General features: G+C 40.7%; 1 protein-coding gene across 15 annotated transcripts in view; it reads right to left on the minus strand.

The window, feature by feature from the left end:
* nr2c1 (nuclear receptor subfamily 2, group C, member 1) overlaps nucleotides 1–19,804 on the minus strand; it is a 131,739-nt gene that overhangs the window by 7,926 nt on the left and 104,009 nt on the right. For 13 of the 15 annotated variants that reach the window (XM_069908331.1, XM_069908324.1, XM_069908325.1 and 10 more), the window contains 4 exons: nucleotides 17,107–17,228; nucleotides 15,077–15,252; nucleotides 11,710–11,847; nucleotides 9,314–9,419 (listed from right to left, as the gene is read on the minus strand). In XM_069908331.1, coding sequence (XP_069764432.1) covers nucleotides 9,314–9,419; nucleotides 11,710–11,847; nucleotides 15,077–15,252; nucleotides 17,107–17,228 — 542 coding nt within the window. The remainder of the gene's footprint in view (nucleotides 1–9,313; nucleotides 9,420–11,709; nucleotides 11,848–15,076; nucleotides 15,253–17,106; nucleotides 17,229–19,804) is intronic. The other 2 variants (XM_069908327.1, XM_069908330.1) reach the window with 1 other exon arrangement.

Below are 19,804 nucleotides of genomic sequence, written 5' to 3' on the forward strand. Positions count from 1 at the left end.
GATGTTTCAGAAACTTGGCTGGAAGAAAGGTACCGGGATTTAGGTGTTTACGGCGATAGAAAGGGAGGATGCTGCAGAGGGAATGTCCACTGAGTTGGTGCAGGAGGAAGTCAGAAATAGAAAGGGAATAATCACTGTGCTAGGAGTAATCTATAGGCCCCGAAAGAGCCCTTGGGACACCGAGCAGATAAGCAGGCAGATTTTGGAATGGAAATACAGGGTTGTAGTTATGGGTGATTTCAACTTCTCCAATATTGACTGGCACTACCTGACTGTAAGAGGGATGGATGGGGCTGACTTTATCAGGCGTGTTCAAGAAGAATTCCTGACACAGTATGTAAACCGGCCGATGATAGGAGAAGCCATATTGGATCCAGTTATCGATAATGAACCTGGTCAGGTGGTGGACCTCTCAGTGGGGGAACATTTTGGTGAAAGTGGTCACAATTCCCACAGCTTCAGCATAGCTATGGAAAAGGATAAAAACAAACAAAATGCGAAAGTGCTTAATTGGGAAAGGGATGAGGCAAGATGTAGTAAAGTGGAAACAGATCCTCAAGGATGAAAGCACAGAACTAATTTGGAGAAAGTTTAGGGACCACGTACTGAGTTCAGGATCAGTTTGGAAAAAGATGGTAGGAAAAAGGTACAATGGTTGATGAAACAGCTGAGGTAACTAGTCGAAAGGAAGGAAGCAAACTGGAAGGGCTCATGAAAAGTATAGGGTAGCCAGGAATGAGCTTAAGAAAAGACTTAGGAGAGTTGGAAGGGGGTCATGAGAAGGCCTTGGCATGTAGGATTAAGGAGAACCCTACGGCGTTCTATTCATATGTGAAGAACAGAAGGATGACAGGAATGAAGATGGGGCCACTAAAGGATAAAGGAGGCAACATGTGCCTGGAGGCGGAGGAGGTTGGGAAGGTCCTAAATGAGTACTTTGCTTCAGTATTCACAAGATAAAAGGACCCTGATCAGAACCGAACATGCTTGTGTGCTGGACAATGTGGAGGTTAAGAAAGAGCCAACGTTGGATCTTCTTAAAAACATCAACATTGTCAAGTCCCTGGGGGCTGGACGTGATATATCTCAGATTGCTGTGGGAAGTGAGAGGAGAGATAGCTGGGGCAGTAGCTCTGATCTGAGTTTTCTTTGGCCACAGAGGAGGTGCTGGAGCACTGGAAAATGGAAAATGTAGTTGCCTTGTTTAAAAAAGTAATAAGGAGAATCCTGAGAATTTTAGACCATTGAGTCTAGTGGTGAGCAACGATTGGAGAGGTTTCTTAAGGATAGGATCTATGAGTATTTGGAGAAGTCCAGTCTACTCAAAGATAGTCAGCGTGGGTTTGTGAAGGGAAGATCGTGCTTCACAAACCTAATTGAGTTTTTTGAGAAGGTAACAAAAAGAAATTGATGAAGGTAAGGCGGTAGATGTAGTCTACATGGATTTTAGTAAAGTATTTGACGTTCCCCCATGAGAAACTCATTCAGAAAGTCTTGAGGCATGGGATCCATGGAACCTTGACTGTGTGGATAAAAAAAATTTGCTTGCAGCTAGAAAGTAGTAGTGGAAGGAAAGTATTATTCCTGGAGGTCAGTAACAAGTGGAGTTCCACAAGGATTTGTTCTGGGACCCCTGCTTTATGTAATTTTTATAAATGACCTGGACGAAGATGTGGAAGGACAGGTAAGTAAGTTTGTGGAGTAAAGTTGGAAGAGTTGTGGATGAAGGTGAAGGTTGTCAAAGGTTAAAAGAGGATATAGACAGGATGCAGTGATGGGCAGAAAAGTGGCAGATGAAGTTCAATCCGGATAAGTGTGAGTTGATGCATTTTGGAAGGACAAACCAAAAGGCTGATTACAGGGTTAATGGTTAGTTACTTCAGGTCGCCACATTGGTTGAGAGGATAGTTAAGAAGGCCTATGGGATGCTGGGCTTCATTAATAGGGGGATTGAATTCAGGAAGAGAGAGGTCATGTTCTGATTGAATTTCAAACATAAATGACTGAATGCTGTTCTTGATTTGGCTTGTAATTTTAACAAATACTTCAGAAATATCCTGAAAATTAAATACAGTAAAAGCATTAAGAGCTGATGCAACACAACATTTGAAATAGTCAGTATGAAACAATCCCCCAAAATTTAAATGAGAAGCACCAACTCGGTCAGCAAACACAGTTGGTGAGAATAAGTAAGGGACGAGGAATAGTGGGAATTGAAGTAAAGGCCACCCTGTTCGAGGAACAAAAAGTATTCAGGAGTAGGAGCAGGAAAGGCATGTTTTAGATATATATTTTGTTCCTCTAGTCGTAAACAGTGAGAATGGCCGCCGAGGCAGGGGACTGCTCCTTTTGTATCCCTGACGACTTCATTTGCAAGAAGTGCATCCAGCTGCAGCTCCTGACAAGCAGAGTTAAGGAAATGGAGCTGGTGTTGGATGAACTCTGGATCATTTGAGAGGCTATAAACAGACAGGAGTTACAGGGACACTTTCACACCCAGGAAGCAGGAGTAGAGTAGATGGGTAACAGTCAGAGAGGGAAAGGGAACAGGCAAGCCGTTCCCTTCAATAACAAGTATACCATTTTGGATACTGTGGTGGGAGTGGGGAGGGTATAAATGGCCTACCAGAGACAAGCCACAGTGATCAGATCTCTGGTACGAAGTCTCATCCTGTGGCTAAGAAGGGAAGAGGCGAGCTGCAGTGATAGGGGGTTCCATAGTTTGGGAGACAGATAAGAGGTTCTGTGGAAGAGATCGAGTATCCCAGATGGTATGTTGCCTCCCTGGTGGCAGGGTCCAAGATATCTCAGATCAAGTTCACAGCATTCTCAGAAAGGAAGGTTGAGCACCCAAATGTCACGGTCCATGTAGGAACCAATGAGGTGGGTAGGAAGAATGAGAAGGTCCTGCAAAGAGAGTTCAGAGAGTTAGGTGCTAGGTTGAAGGACAGGACCTCCAGGGTTGTGATCTCAGGATTGCTACCTGTGCCACATGCTAATGAGGTTAGAAGTAGGAGAATAATGGAGCTTAAAACGTGGCTAAAGAGAGTGGGCTTCAGGTTTCTGGATCATTGGTCCCTGGAAGGTGGGACCTGTTCCAACAGGGCAGTTTACATTTGAACTGGAGGGAGACTAATATCCATACAGGAAGAATTGCTAGTGCTGCTCTGGTAGGTATAAACTAGATTTGCAGGGGGGTGGGAACCAGAGAGTCAGAGCAGATAGAGGGGTGGAGGAGGGAAAAGATTATGTTAAAATTGCATGCACCGTTAGAAGTCAACGGGTTGAATGTGGTGGAAATGCTTCCGAGTGTATCTATTTCAATGCAAGTATTGTAGGAAAAGCAGAAAAGCTTAGAGAGTAGAATTATAACATTGTGACCATTAGTGAAACTTGGTTGCATGAAGGGCAGGTCTGGCAGTTCAATGTTCCAGGCTTCCATTGCTTTAGGATGAGGGGACAAAAGGGGGAGGAGAGGCATTGCTTGTCAGGGAAAATATCACAGCTGTGCTCAGCCAGGACAGACCAGAGGGCTCATCTACTGAAGCTATATGGTTGGAGCTGAGCAACGGGAAAGGTATGATAACATTCATGGAGTTGTATTATTGACCGCCCAATAGTCAACAAGAATTGGAGGAGCAAATCTTTAGAGAGATGGTAGAGAGCTGCATGAAACACAAGGTTGCAATGGTAGAAGATTTTAAATTTCCACATATTGACTGGGTCTCCCATACTGTAAAAGGGCTGGATGGCTTGAAGCTTGTCAAACAAGTTCAGGAATGTTTCTAAATCAATATATAGAGGTACCAACTAGAGTGGGTACAATACTGGATCTCCTATAAGGGAATGAGACAGGACAGGTGGCAGACATATGTGTAGGGGGAACATTTTAGGTCCAATGATCAAAATGTCATTAGTTTCAAGTTAATTATGGAGAAGCATAGGTCTGGGTCTTGGGTTGAGATTCTAAATTGGAGAAAAGATCATTTTGAGGAAATGAGAAAGGATCTAGAATGTGTGGACTAGGATAAGTTATTTTCAGGCAAGGATGCACAAGGTAAGTGGAGGACTTTCCAATTTTGAAAGTACAGGTTTGTATATCTTGTCAGGATCAAAGTCAAGGTTAGCAGGAACAGGGAACCTCTGTTTTCAAGGGACATTGGGGATCTGGTTCGGAAGAGGTGCACAGCAGGTACAGGCAACATGGAGCAAATGACAGGCTTGAGGAGTATAAAATATGCAAGAAAAACCTCAAAAGAAATCAGGAGGCTAAATGAAGACACAAGGTTGCTCTGGCAAACAATGTGAAGGAAAATCCTAAGGGTTTCTACTGGTATATTAAGAGCAAAAGGATAGTAAAGGACAAAATTGGTCTCCTTGAAGATCAGAGTGGTTGGCTTTGAATGGAGCCAAAAGAGATGGAGGAGATTTTTTTTTATCAATGTTTACTCAGAAAACAGGAAATAAGGAAAACAAGCAGTGGGGTCATGGAACCTATACAGATTAAAGAGGAGGAAGTGCTCGCTGTCCTAAAATAAATAAGGGTGCATAAATACTCAGGGCCTGACAAGATAGTCCCTCGAACCTTGAGGGAGGCTAGTGTAGAAATTGCAGGGACTCTGGCAGAAATATTTAAAATGTCCTTAGCCACGGGTGTGGTGCCAGAGGATTGGAGGGTAGCTCACATTATGGGAGGTTAGTCAGGAAGGTTCAGATGCTTGGTATTCATGGTGAAGTAGTCAAATGGATTCGCCAATGGCCAGACAAAAGAAGCCAGAGAGTAGTGGTGGATGATTGTTTCTCAGACTGGAGGCCTGTGACTAGTGGTGGGCCTCAGGGATCGGTGTTGGGATCATTGTTGTTTGTTATTTATATAAATGATCTGGATGATAATGTGGTAAATTGAATCAGCAAATTTGGAGATGACACTAAGATTGGAAGCGTTGTGGACGGCGAGGAAGGGTTTCAAAGCTTGCAGAGGGATCTGGACCAGCTGGAAAAATGGGCTGAAAAATGGCAAATGGAATTTAATGAGGCAAGTGTGAGGTGTTGCATTTTGAAAGGACAAACCAAGGAAGGACATACATGGTAAATGGTAGGGCACTGAGGAGTGCAATAGAACAGAGGGATCTGGGAATAAAGTTACAGGTGGATAGAGTTGAAAAGAAAGCTTTTGATGCATTGGCCTTAATAAATCAAAGTATTGCATATAGGAGTTGAGATGTTCTGGTAAAGTTGGTGAGGCCAAATTTTGGTTACCTAACCACAGGAAAGATATCAATAAGATAGAAAGAGTGCAGAGAAGATTTACTAGGACGTTGCCCAGACTTCAGGAAATGAGTTACGAGGAAAGATTAAACAGGTTAGAACTTTATTCCTTGGCGTATGGAAAAATGAGGGGAGATTTCAGAATCAGATTTTATTGACATGAAGAAGTCATGAAATTCGCTGTCTTGAAGCAGCATCATAGAGCAAATATTTCATATTATAAACATCTTACAACATTATTACAAAAAAATAAAAAGAGTACAGCACGGAAAGTAAGGCAGTATCTTTGGTTCATTGTCTATTCAGGAATCTGATGGCAGTGGGGAAGAAGCTGTCCTTGTGCTCGTCTTTAGGCTCCTGAACCTTTTTCCTGATGGTAGCAGAGTGAAGAGGGCATGGCCTGGGTGGTGGAGGTCCTTGAGGATAGAGGCTTCTTTTTTAAGACACCGCCTCATGTAGATATCCTCTATGGAGTGAAGTCTGGTGCCTGTGATGTCGCAGGCTGAGTTAACAACCCTCTGGAGTTTATTCTTGACCTGAGAGTTGGCGCCTCCATACCAGGCAGAATGCTCTCCCCGGTACACCTGTAGAAGTTTACGAGTCTTCGGTGACAGACTGAACCACCTCACCACACATAACCATTGGCGAACCTTCTTTGTGATTGTATCAACATAGAGGCTCCAGGACAGATCCTCGGAGATGTTGACACCCAGGAATTTGATGTTCTTGACCCTCTGCACTACTGAGCCCTCGATGAGGAATGGGTCGTGTTCCCCTGACTTCCTCCTGAAGTCCACAATCAACTCCTTGGTTTTGTTGATGTTTGAGCACAAGGTTGTTGTCGTTACACCATTCAACGAATTGATGTATCTCCCTCCTGCCAATAATGGTGGTTTCATTTGATAGAGGTATTTAAAATTATGAGGGGGATAGAGTAAATGTAGATAGGCTTTTTCAACTGAAGGAAGGGGAGATACAAACCAGAGGACATGAGTGAAGGATGAAAGGGGAAAAGTTGAGGGGGAACATTTGTGGGGGTGGGTAGTAACTTCTTCACACAGAGTGTGGTGGGAGTGTAGAACAAGCTGCCAGCTGAAGTGGTGAATACGGGCTCAATTTTAAAATTTAAGAAGAACTTGGACAGGCACGTGGATGGGAGAGGTATGGAGGGCTATGGAGTGGGTGTAGGTCAGTGGGACTAGGCAAAAATAATAGTTCTGCTGAAGGCCCTGTTTCTATGCTGGAATATTCTATGGTGACACCAACTGTTAGATAGCGAGCTTGTAGTACCACACTAATGCAATTCAAACTGCTGTACATTGGCAGCCATGTCAAATGGATGACATACAATTCAGTGCCATTATGTTTATCTCCAAATTACCTATAGCTAGCTGAATGGGATACAAACGTGAACTGTGTTCACGTAGGTTAGAGTAACTTCCCTGGTTTCGCTCCAACAACTCAGGAGAGCCAATTCATCCTCGAGCAACTCTCCCTATGGATATATCACTTGAAAATGAGGACCCGTGAGGAGAGGTCCAAGTCCATATCTGATGGAGCCGAGTGAGCAGCAGACTGACAGGGAGTGGGGAAGAAGGATAGATGTTAAAAGACTGCCAGAAGATTGGCACAAAGGCAGGAAAGCATGGAGACTGAGATTCACGGCCAAGTTATAGGAAAATGAACTTGGGAATGGGATGTGGACAGTGTTCAGCGTTTCCCCCAAAAATGAGAGCCTCAGAAATGCTGGGTGTTGTCACAGGAGCAGACACAACTAAGGGAACAGCCGGAAAGTGAAATCTGTGAATTTTTTACAGCAAACAATGAAAGCCTATTCATAGTCAGCTCCTAATGGAACACAAAAGGACAATTATCCTCAACTAAACGAACAGTGTAATGATAAGGAGGTGGGGAGTCTTCAGATGCAAGAGATTTTAGTGCACAATTGAAGATCAAGTGATTTTCTTGCTACATTAGAGCAACAAATATAAAAAGTTATTTCATCCATCATTGGTAATAAATCTAATTTGAAAATATTCTGACTACATTGATCCCACACAACCCATCCTTTTGAATAAGTTATTTCTTTTCAACTTTATCTTTGTTTTTATCCAGGAAATGTTTATAAATCTTTGACAATGCTGTAGTAAGTGCATCGATCAAATTGCACTAACCCTGACCAGACGGCACGGTAGAGATGCTGAAATGCAGTGCACATTGTGAATTCAATGGCTGTGAGAGTGAATCAACAATTTTCAGGGGATTTTAAAGATGCGCGTGCTAAACCTTGCAAAAGTAGGATGGCATGTCAAATGTGCTTTTGCAACCTGGACCAGAGGCTCTTCTGAAATTGAGACCATAACTTACGGAGATGAGTTGTCAGCAGATCAGCAAATAATCTCCCCAAACTATTCTTCCGATAATCACCTATGGTCCCTTTCAGAGTGAACAATTGGTACAATTAATTGGAGCTGACACATGCATCTGCCATCTGGTTATGCCATTATTTCAGCAGAAGAGACTGAAACAGCTGCTGGAACATTCGTTGTATTTGTAGACTGGTCCACAGTTGATTTCAAGTGACATCCACCATTGCCTAACAATAGCAAAGACTTGCATGGAGATTAGATGCAAGACTGTGCTGGGAAACTGGTTTACATTGCATCAGCTTTATGCATTCCCCAAAGAAAATACACTGTACACCAAATGCACACTAATTTCCACTTCAGTGTATCCAAATAACCATATGGAGCAGAAATAGGCTATTCAGTCCATCGAGTCTGCCCTGCCATTTAATCATTAATCTATTTTCCCTACTCAGCCCCACTGCTTGGCCCCAACCTTTGATACCCTGGCTTATCAAGAACCTAACAATCTCTCCCTTAATTAAACCCAATGACTTGGCCTCCACAACTGCCTGTGGCATCAAATTACACAGAATTACCAACATTTGGCTAAAGAATTTCCTCCACATCTCTATTCTGTGGACGCCCTTCGATCCTGAATTTAATTTTGTTTTAAATTTAGTCATACAACAGGCCTGTACTGCCCAATTATACCCAATTAACCTACAACCTTAGTATACTTCAAACAGTGGGAGGAATCCGGAACCCTCGGGAGCACGTACAAACTCCTTACAGGCAGTGCGGGATTTGAACTGTGGTCCTGATCGCTGGCACTGTAACAGCATTGCACTAACCATGTTGCACAAAGTTGTATCCTCTTGTCCTGGATTCTTCCACCATGGGAAATAACTTTTCTACATCTACTTTGTCCATGCCCTTCAACATTCAAAATGTTTCAATGAGACCCCCCCATTTTCCTAAATTTTTTTTTCTTCTTTTTGTTATATATTTTTATTATTTAACATAATAAGCATACATAATAAATGTCAATTACATAATGAATCAATTGTATACAGGTAAATACATACCAGAGGGAGAGGAAAAAAAAGACAGTGATGGTTAAATAATAAAATTTGCATACCTACATTAATAGTTACTTATAATAACTCAATCAAGTAATACAGATAATGTATGCCACCATGTCAGACCCATTTATTAAACCTCCTCCTATATTTCAACAAGTACAGGCCAAGAGCTGTCAAACGCCCCTCATATGATAACCCTTTCATTCCTGGAATCATCCTTGTGCACCTCCTCTGAACCTCTCTGATGTCAGCACACCCTTTCTTAAATGAGGAGCCTAAAATTGCTCACGACACTCCACGTGAGGTCTCACCAGTGCCTTATAGAGCCTCAACATCACATCCCTTCTCCCATATTCTATTCCTCTTGAAATGACTGCCAGCATTGCATTTGCCTTCTTCACCACTGACTCAACCGCAAGTTTACCCTTCAGGTGATCCTGTACGAGGACTCCCAGGTCAATTTTTGTCTGGGAATTTTCAAATTTCTCCTCATTTATAACTTGGGAGAACGAAGTGGCATGTCAGCCTCACCACAGAAATATGCTTGACACCAATTATAATGTAGTATACGCAAATCTTACTGCAATGAAGCTGTAAAAACATATGTCCTCATACCTGTAAGAGTCATCTGGGTAGGCTTTTGCTTCATAGTCCTGGAGTTCCATGTATGCCTTCTCTTGAAATTTATCAATCTGTGCAGCATTAATTAAGCCTGGGTGGTCTGAGTAAGAAAAATGAAATTGTCTTAAAACGTTGCACACGATAGTGGCTGGGGAGACACGATAGTGGCTGGGAGACATTGAAGCTTTCACTATTCCCAGCCACTACACCACAGAAGGCAACTTCGAGCTTGATCATGATCAATTAAAATTGAAGTTCCTATCAGGGACAATCTTCTTCCACACAATTTCCTGTTGAAATTTACAGTTTATAATCTTCTTATGGTTTTTGAATGAAGAAAATCTTAAATATGCTTCCTGTAAAACTCTTAAAAGCTGTAACCAAGGTTTTAAAAACAGAATATTGAGCCATTGAAACAAGGCCATTCGAGTGAATTATTATTCTGAATTATTATTCTGCCTAGTCCCACTGACCTGAACCCAGTCCACTGCTCTCCATACATTCTCCCATCCATGTACCTGTCCAAATTCTTCTCAAATGTTCAAACTGAGCCCACATTCACCACTTGAGCTGGCAACTCGTTCCACACTCCCACTACTCTCTGTGTGAAATAGTTCCCCAAAATGTTCCCCTTAACCCATGTTCTCTGCTTTGTATTGCATCTACCCTCAGTGGCAAAACCCTACCTACATTTACTGTTAATACCCCTCAATTTAAATATCTCAATCAAATCTCCCCTCATTCAATACTCCAGGGAATTTAATAACATTCACAGTCATTAACCATTAGAGATAACCTCTGCCAGGTCCCCAAGGAACTAACTGTATGCAACAGAATAATTTAAAAAATCTAAAATATTTATAAGGAATAATATTTTCAGTTTCAACCTTTATTTAGCTCTCTGTAGTGATTAAAATGTTAATTAAAATTATGTTTTTGTGTCACTCTTTACTCATTGAAAATTCAACACAATTAGCTATCCTTCCACCATCCAACTCCTAAACAAGCCCAGATATCCACGCAAGGAATCTTACTTTGCACATTATTTATTACAGAATATTTATATATTTTCTTCTGCATTGCAGTAATCTTATTTACATTTCTCTTGTATACATATATCTAGAGTACAGTTATTTTGAACCACAGGTCTGCCTGACCTGTAGGAAAAAGAATCTCAGGGTTTTATATGATGTCATGTATGTACTCAAACAATAAACCTGAACTTTGAACTACTACACGTACTTAAAGGCATCATTATTGCCGGATGACAGAGACTGTGTATACTTGATGCTGGCATAAAACTATGTGGGGCTACAGGAAATCAAGACCAGAGATTATAGAAAAGTTTCAATAAAAAAACTACAATGTCAATGAAACCATAATATCCAGAATAAAATATCAACTCTCCAGATGTAAAATAATTTGCAGGGATGGGGCAGTAGAAATCCCTGATTATTGGTGCCCAAAACGTCAGTTATGTATCTCTGCCGTTGCTACACGGTTTGACCTGCTGAGTTTCTCCAGCACTTTGTGTTTTTACCTCAGCCGTGGTGTCCACAGAATTTTGTGTTTTACTTCTGATTTTTGGTGCCACTGGCTAGACAAAATAAAGGCTAATTAAGAGGAAGATGCAATTAAGTTATCTCCCGAGAGCAAGGTTGGTCTGTTTGATTACTTGCCTGGTTATCTAACTGATGCAAAATTAGCACATTATTCTGTTATTAGCTAGAGTTCTCAGCATACCGTAAAATATGTGCCAGGTCCAGTGACGTAGAAAATCTGCACTTTAATGTCAGTGGAAGTAATAATTTTCTGGAAATGTGTGGATCAATAAACAATTTAATCTTCTTTTAAACTTAGTTGAATTTATCTGTCAAACTCTAAAATAAGTTCCCAGCAATTTAACATTTATTTTAGAAAGAAAAAACTCTTAAACCTCAAGCTGATGAAAATTACCAGGTTACTTTACTGGTAAATTGTGCGGGTGTAGGTTAATTGGGTGTAATTGGGCGGCAAAGGCTCATGGGTTGGAAGGGCCTGTTACCGTGCTGTATGTCTAATAAATAAATGCAAACTTTTTTCCACAAAGATTTTTGTACAAGTATAAAAGTTCAGCCTTCAATTTATTATTTATCTTGTCCTCTCAGGAGAAAATATGGAATATTTTGCATAATTTTCTTCTGACATAAAACAAAATTACCATCAATTTGATAGAGAAGGGAAAATTTAAGGAGTTTGGAGATCTATCAAGGGAACGAGACTAAATGTGTAGTTTTTCCCAGAGAAGCCAGGCACAAAATGGCTACGTGAGGTGGAGTGGAGTTGAAGCAGATTTTAAGCCACACACATTCTTTGATCACATTGCCTTCAGAGATCCAAGCTTCCCTCACCGGGACTAAAGAGGACAATCGCCTTCAGGTAGGCGTACTCGTATCCATCCAGAGCTAGTTTAACCATGCTGTTACAGAACTCTTGTAATTTCCAGATGTGCTCCATCACCACTTTCACTCTGTCTGCTGACAATTTATCTGTTCAGTAAAAACAAAAAAAAATCATCATGACTCATCCTCAAAATAATTTGATTAAATAGAACAAAACACTCATTACATCAACTATTCTTAACCACTGCACCTTTTTGTCCATAATTCAATTTCCCCACCGCCCTACCCCAACTATTCTATTCCATGGATAGCATGTTAATTTCCCGTGAAATACTCCTGCATTGACATAAACAGACTCCCCTGAGGGCAGGGACAGTTGGAACAAGAGGGCATGAGTTAAAGGTAAGAGGGCAAAACTTCAGGAGAAATATTAGAGGATGCTTCTTCACTCAGAGAGTGGTGGCAGAATGGAATGTTCTTCCAAATGAGATAATTGCGGCAGGGTCCCTTCTGTCATTTAAGAGAAGGTTGGATGTGTACATGGAGGTGAGGGGGTTGGAGGGATATTGGCGGAGAGCGAGAGGATTGGGCTAGTGGAGTTATTCGAGTGAACCGGTGCGGATTCGAAAGGCCGACATGGCCTGTTTCCGCTTTGTAAATGGTTATATGGTTATTCCCCAAAATGTCCTCCTCCATCCTCCCATTTTAAGAATGGGAGCTCCCAGCCCCGCAAAACATGAAAAATCCATTGATTTACAATATGGCACTGAACACTAACCTTACCCCTCAGCACCATTGACAAATATTTCCCAGTACAGGAAATAATAAATTGACATAATTGTTTATTCCTGAATGCAAGTGGAAATTAATTTGCTGCACAACCCTCCCAGTTTACAAAAGCTGCATTGTGTAACAGTTGGCACTGTAAACTTTTCTGGGGAACCAGCTCCTGTGGAGGATGAGGAAGGTCAGAAACTAATCAATCTCACCCCAGAAGGGATAGAGTAAATGAAAGGCAAACCATGCTAGTTTTGACAAGCTTAAGCAGGCAAGCAGTTCATTGAATAGTCATTTTCGCCAGATAGAAGACAGCAGATAGCATAGCCCCCCGCTGCTCTCTTCATTTAAATAGCTCATTTCACACATGATCCCAATCAAAAAGATCAATAAAATATTTAAGGACCTATATTTAAAAAATAAATGCATTCTCTAGTTTTTCTTGTAGCAACAAAAGATTGGCAAAGTGCTAAATTGAATTGAATGTAATTCTTAGTTGCAGCAAAGAATTGTTACTACCTGCTCAAAACTCAAAACTCTTACAAATTAATTTAAACATTAAGGACTGAGTGTAACCAGTGGCTACAGAACTAGACCTGGGAATTCAAGCCCTATGATAGAGCTCGGGCTAAAAAAGTTACCTTAAGCATAATGGACTATTAGCATAACCATAACTGGGTTCATTAATGTTTCAGGGAATGGAATCTATTGTCAACTGTCATTCACTTTGCAACACATGCCATCTGGACAAGTACAGTGCCCTCTGGACAAGTACGCTTTCGATTTTGGGCGTACCATCTCATCTGCGAAATATGGTGGTGTTATGGGCTGGGCATGTATGGTTTGGGAGCTTGTCCTTTACAATTTCTCTTCAGCATATGGAAGGTATGCACAATTGGATTTAGATCAGGTGACTGACTTGGCCATTGAAGAATTTTCCAGTTTTTAACTTTGAAAAATGACTTTGTTGCTTTAGCAGTGTATTTGGGATCATTGTTTTACTGTAAGAATGAAGTGCTGTCCAATTAAGTTGGAGGCATTTGCTCAAACTTTAGCAGATAACAGGTTTTTATTCCCCTCAGAATTCATTTTGCTATGGCCATCAGCAAGTTACATTATCAATGAAGGTAAATGTGCCAGTACCTGTGGCAGCCATACATACATTATTTGCCAGTTTTCACTGAGCTCTACAATAAACCTAACTGGTTCATAATTTCTCTCTGTTTGGGATAGTTTAATCCATCATTGTTTCTTGTCCAAAGTGGACCTCATCTTTTTACATTGACCCCCATCATGCCGGATTTTTACCAATATTCCATGGAAACTTCCTGCACTTACCCATGTCTCCTGATCTGGAGTCGTTAGCAAACTTGGAAATATGGCTCTCTATTCTTTCAACTAATTCATTTACGGATAAAGTGAAAAGTTGATGCCCCAGTGCAGATTCTTGGGGATTGCCACTGGTGAGATCTTGCCATTTTAAATATAAACCTATTGCTTCTACCTTCTTCATAAATAATCCCTACCCATGTTAATCAATTGCCTCAAACTCCATGCACTCTTGGTTCTTGTGTTCCTTCTGTTAAAATCTATTAATTAGTTACTGGAAGGACACAGAAGTCATGTGCATAGATATTGTTATCTGCCAGATTAGATATATCCTCTCAAATAATGAAATGACTAAACTTCCAGTTAAAGAGTGAAATTAAATTCTTGAATCAAGACTGTTTGGAGATATGGTTTACAGGGTCTGCATTTCTCCAATAAGAACACTCCTAGCTAGAAAACCTAAGGTCTCGGTTTCATTTTTCATCCTTTACGACAAAATTGAATAATTTCTTTAATCTCTTCTTCTACTGAGAGGTTAGATGCAAAGCAATTATTAAGGATGTCTGTCCTTTCTGCTTTCTGAATTACATCTTTAGGGATGGAACATAAGTACATAAATGTGGTGTTATCCACAGAAAGTAAAAAAACAGTCAGCGTTTTTAGCCTAGGCCCTTCTTCCAGAGCTTTTTATGGATGCTGCCCGACTTGCTGGGTTTCTCCAGCACTTTTGTGCATTGCACTAGACCCTAGCATCTGCAGATTTTTGAGTTTACCTACATCTTTAAGGGGTCTGTTTTACTATTCACCACCTCCATTCTTTAAAAAAAAATTAAGAATGTCCTTTTTATCCTCCAAAAGATTTTAAAATTCTATTATTAAATATTTCTATTGCCTCATTTGCAATTTCCTTTAATTTATGTTATCGACTATCTTGATTTTTGCTGATATACTATTACATATTTTAATACATACATTTCTGTATTTCTCAATGGGACACTATTTCACATGGACCGCATTACTTCACAGAATAGAATCAGGGCCCATAGGCTTATTAAATCAGTATGCAGCATTTCATGGAGAGCATGTCCTCTTTTGCCATCCAAAATACAGCACTTCAAAGATTACATGCACTATTAATCAGAGTCGCATTTTAGATGCCACATTACTCTCATAATATTGCATTTCACAGCACATAGCATTTTATTATTGCACAACACAACACAGCTTTCACATGCTCTATTATTCTATGATACAGCATTTCAGAACACACATGAATCAACCGTTTGAAGATTAGCTCCCTGCCAACCTTGCTGGAGACTTGTTTGCAGATGATTAACGATTGCAGTGAGTATAGTCGATAAATTCATCACTTGGGAACACTGGGCAAGACCAAGTGTAAAGAGCTCATTCCAACAAGCACGTACCAAAGCAGTATTATTGTCGGGCCTGTGGAAAAAAGATGCCCAATTTAAATCATGTGAAGCGATAACATCATATGATATACCAACAGTTTTTAAATTATCCAATAACTTTTTTAATAAACTGTTGCAGGGAGACATGTCTGACCAATTAGTATCTTTGAAAGATGTACACAGGAAGGCAGCGTGTCTAATCGAGTACACATGAACTCAAGTTATGCCTTTCATAATTTCCCACATGGGGAACTGGTCCAAAAGGTTAGAGCCATAGGATCCAAGACAAGCAGAGGACATGGATTAAGGGTGAAAGGACAGAGGTTTAAGGGGAACATGAGGCAGAACTTCTTCACACAGAGAGTGGTGGAAGTGTGGAATGAGCTGCTAGATGAAGTGGTGAATGCAGGCTCAAATTTAATATTTCAGAAGAATTTGGACAGGTACGTGGAATGGAGAGGTATGGAAGCCTATGGACTGTCTGGGTGCAGGTCAGTGGGACTAGGCATAAAAATAGTTCACCATAGATGTGAGTCATGAGGATTGCTGTCGAAAGAGACCTCGTAAAATCAGTGAGGACCCCTACCACCCTGTATGCAACATACAAGAGTATCAGAGCCAGAACCACCAGGCTGAGAAACAGCTTCTTCCCATGGGCCGTGAGAACACTGAACGACTAATGAGCTTCCTGACTCAACTACTGATTTAACAGTACCTGTAATATATTTATTTAAATATTTGTATATTCCTTCTGTGCATATGTATCAATTGTCTGTATGTGTGTGATATCTGTATGTATGTTTGCAGTGTGTTGCACCAAGGACCAAAGAACGTGGTTTTGTTGAATTGTCAAGAAGGCAATGTAGTGATCTATTGGACAAGAGAAAGGGACTTAAAGACGGTTTCTGAGCAGCACGACTTTATGAATATGTAATGCTTGACATGTATAAATACTGCCACTGAGAAAACAGCGACTCTATTTCTGCACGTCAGAATATCCCAGCTGCGAGGCCTGGTTCACTTTACTTCACCTCTTGCATATTCCCCTTCACCTCCCAGAGACTATTAGTCATTATCATAGACCTTGCATTTTTTTTTCCTCAAATTTTTCTCCATTATCCTCAAAACGTACTAAAGTTCAGCAATTTCATAGAACAGTGACTTTAAGGAGGAAATCACTAAGAAACACCACTGATTATTAACATGGGACAAAAATGCACCTGGAAATTCCTATTACCTGCTTATCTATATCAATGCACCTTCTTACTTTTACATGCAATCTGGAAGACAATTTATACAGCAGAATAAACAAGATTTAAAATGGGGCAAATATACAAATATGGCTTCTTTGAACGCTGCCTGACTTGCTGAGTTTGTGTGTTGCTACAGTTCTCCAGTATCTGCAGTCTCTCTTGTTTACCTATGTTTTATATCTGCATTGCTCATTTAAAAAAAATCACCTTGTATGTTCAGTGCTCCTCGATCTTTTGTATCCCTTTCAGAACAAAGATTCCCCCCTTTCTGAGTAAAGGAGGACCCTGCGGTGAGCCCCATGACATCTTTACTCATGATGCCCATTAAATCTGGTTGCCATTATAAATTCCTCAATAAAAAAAAGTACCTGAAAACGCATCTGCTTTTAATAGACAAAAGTGTGGAGCTAATTTGTCTCTCAAAGACGTGAAGTTGATTAAAAAGTAAAATCATTGACAAATTTTAATGTGGACCTCGAAGTTTACGTGCCTATTCCAACAAATAGTGGAAATGAAATTATTGTGAGTAGTGGGCTGACAGCCATGGCATGGGAGCACTGCACATACGTAGACCCATCACAATAAGCTCTAAATGACAAACTGAGATGCAAGGTTGTTAAAACTTGATCACTGACCCAAGAGCCTGGAAGGCTGGAATAGACCTTGCCCAATGCATGGAAAGAAAAAGCAATCTTGATGCAGACTCGCAGATATAGTGCACATTCAGGTACTCTGGCATTGGCGAGGGCATTGTTAGCTGGAGAAGGCAAACAATAATTTACTTTAACATCGTTATCCACTTATTGCAGGATTATTTTATATTAGAATCTCAGTCAGCACTAAGCAACATTAATAAAATAATCATTCTTGAAAATCTAGCCGATTTTTCATTACTTCTCAATTTTGATTTTTTGGGATAGATATTTTACATCTGGATATGACCCCCTTGCTACTTTGCTTTCTCTTCTCACAAGATGTGCAAACCATAAGCAACAAATTACAAACCATTCGCCTTGAGGCTGATGTTTTAATTAACATTACATATTCAGAATCTATGCCTTTAATATACAACAACAGTGTGAATACTCTTATTATCTTGCTTTGTGTATTATTGAACAGAACAAGTCAAAGCCACTGGTTAAGTGTCGGGAACCAAACAATCCAATGTTGATTTTTAAGCAATCTAATATGAGATACAGTACAGAAAAATAGAAAAGGCAAAAGTGATGTTTTGAAATACAAAAAGTTTAATCAAAAGGAACAACTAATTCCACATCAATAAGTATTGTCCTGCAGCTCAATTGAGATTGTTGTGGCTTAGGTGTGAATAATCGTATTTCTAAATGATTAGAAAAGACCACTTAAATCTAGGAATTATATGCTGATTTTAAAATCAGGTGTACTGATCAAAAAAAAATTGAAGTAATGTGGCTAATCATTCAACTATTTTTTCGTGGGTTTGAGCAGCGCTTCAGGAACTGAACTAGTTTAAGAGGCCTAATAAGCCGACACTTTGGTAAACAAGTTACAAGGCAGTAACCTTTGAAAGATTGAATGGGTCTGACTGCTTCTTCTTGACAAGAATGCTCATCACATTTCTGGTGCAAGGAAAACACACTTAAGAGAGACACGGCATGTGTAAATTCAATTCAGTGATGCCATATGTGTGAAATGCATCCAGAAATTGACCTGACTTAACAATAGTAGAAGTTTCCTAGAGTCCTAACCAATTCCTAAACCAGTACCACCAACAGATAACTGATCAATTGGTTGGGACACTGATGAGATGTGTAACTGGGGGTTAAATCCACATAAAAGTATTTAGTGCCCCTAATGTGTTTTGTGACATCCTGAGATCGTAAAAGCTTTCTTTCTTTCAAGAGCTTTTAAGGGAAACATTGACAAGCTTTCATGTTTCCTGTTCAGGGATTTGCCTAAAACATTCCATGGCCTGATTGTTGACACCACTTCATTTTCGATCATTCCCCCTCCCCACATACTCTAGTCTAACCTCATTGTTTCCCAACCCCGCACTGCCAGTTCTACCTCCAAAGGTCCACAAGCCTAATTGTTCAAGTGGACCCACTGACTCTGTGTGCTCCTGCCCCACCGATCTTGATTGTCATACCTCGACTCCATTTTAACCCTGGTCCAGTCCCTTACAACCTTTGTCCATGATACCTCATGTCTTTCATTACTTCAACGACTTCCAACATTTTCACCATACATATCCAATCTATATGCACCTCCATTTTCCATGCCCAAGGTCTCAAAGCCCTTATTTTCTTTCTAAATTAAAGTCCCTACACCACCACCCTTCTCCACATGTTCTCAACCTCAAGAACTTCTCCTTTGGCTCATCCTATTTTCTCCGTCAAGGGATGGGTCCAGCTATGCCCACCTTTTTGTTGGCTACGTGAAACAATCCAAGCTGCAAGACTCCTCAACTCTTCCTCCAACTACAATGGTACTGCTACCTGCACCCACGAAGTGCACATCAACTCCCATAGTTACCTCGACTATACCTCTTTACACCCTATTTCCTGGAAGGATTTTATTCCTTTTTATTAATTCCTCTTTCTCCCAGGATGGTCTTCCATTTCAGATCATGTGATATTTCCTCGTCCTTCAAAAAAACGTGGCTACCCTCTACTGCCATCAATCAACTCATTTCTGCATCTCCTCTATCTCCCGCACATTTGCCCTGGCCCTCTTTTCCCTGGGACAGGATTCTCCTCGTCCTGACCTACCACCTCATCAGCCTCCACATCCAACATATTATCCTCTGTAATTGCAACCATCTACACAATCCCACCACCAAACACATCTTCCCCTCCATACTTTTTGCAGGGACCACTTTCTCTGGGTCTTCCTCGACCACTCATCCCTTCCTACTAATTATGCCCTCTGTACTTATCCCTATGACCTCAAGAAATCAGAAATGTGACAGCTGCACCCTCATCTCCTCCCTTACCACCATTATGGGCCCCAAACTGTCCACCCAAGTGAAGCAACACTTCACTTGTGAATCTTCAGGGGTCATTTACTGCATCCAGTGCTCCCCATGTGGCCTCCTCTACATTGGAGAGCCTGGGCATAGACTTGGAGATTGTTTGGTTGAGCACTTTTCCTTTGTCCGCTACAATAGCGAGGACTCCCAGTGGCCAACCATTTTAATTCCTCACGTTATTCCCACACCAACATGTCTATTCAAGAACTCATGTTCTGTCATACTGATGTTACCCAAAAATTGGAGGATCACCTCAAATTATAATCTGCCTGGGCACTCTAAAAACTAAATGGCATTAACATCGACCTCCAAATTCGGTTTTC

Source organism: Narcine bancroftii, chromosome 13 (assembly GCF_036971445.1).
Source record: "Narcine bancroftii isolate sNarBan1 chromosome 13, sNarBan1.hap1, whole genome shotgun sequence".
In the NCBI taxonomy this organism is placed as follows: Eukaryota; Metazoa; Chordata; class Chondrichthyes; order Torpediniformes; family Narcinidae; genus Narcine; species Narcine bancroftii.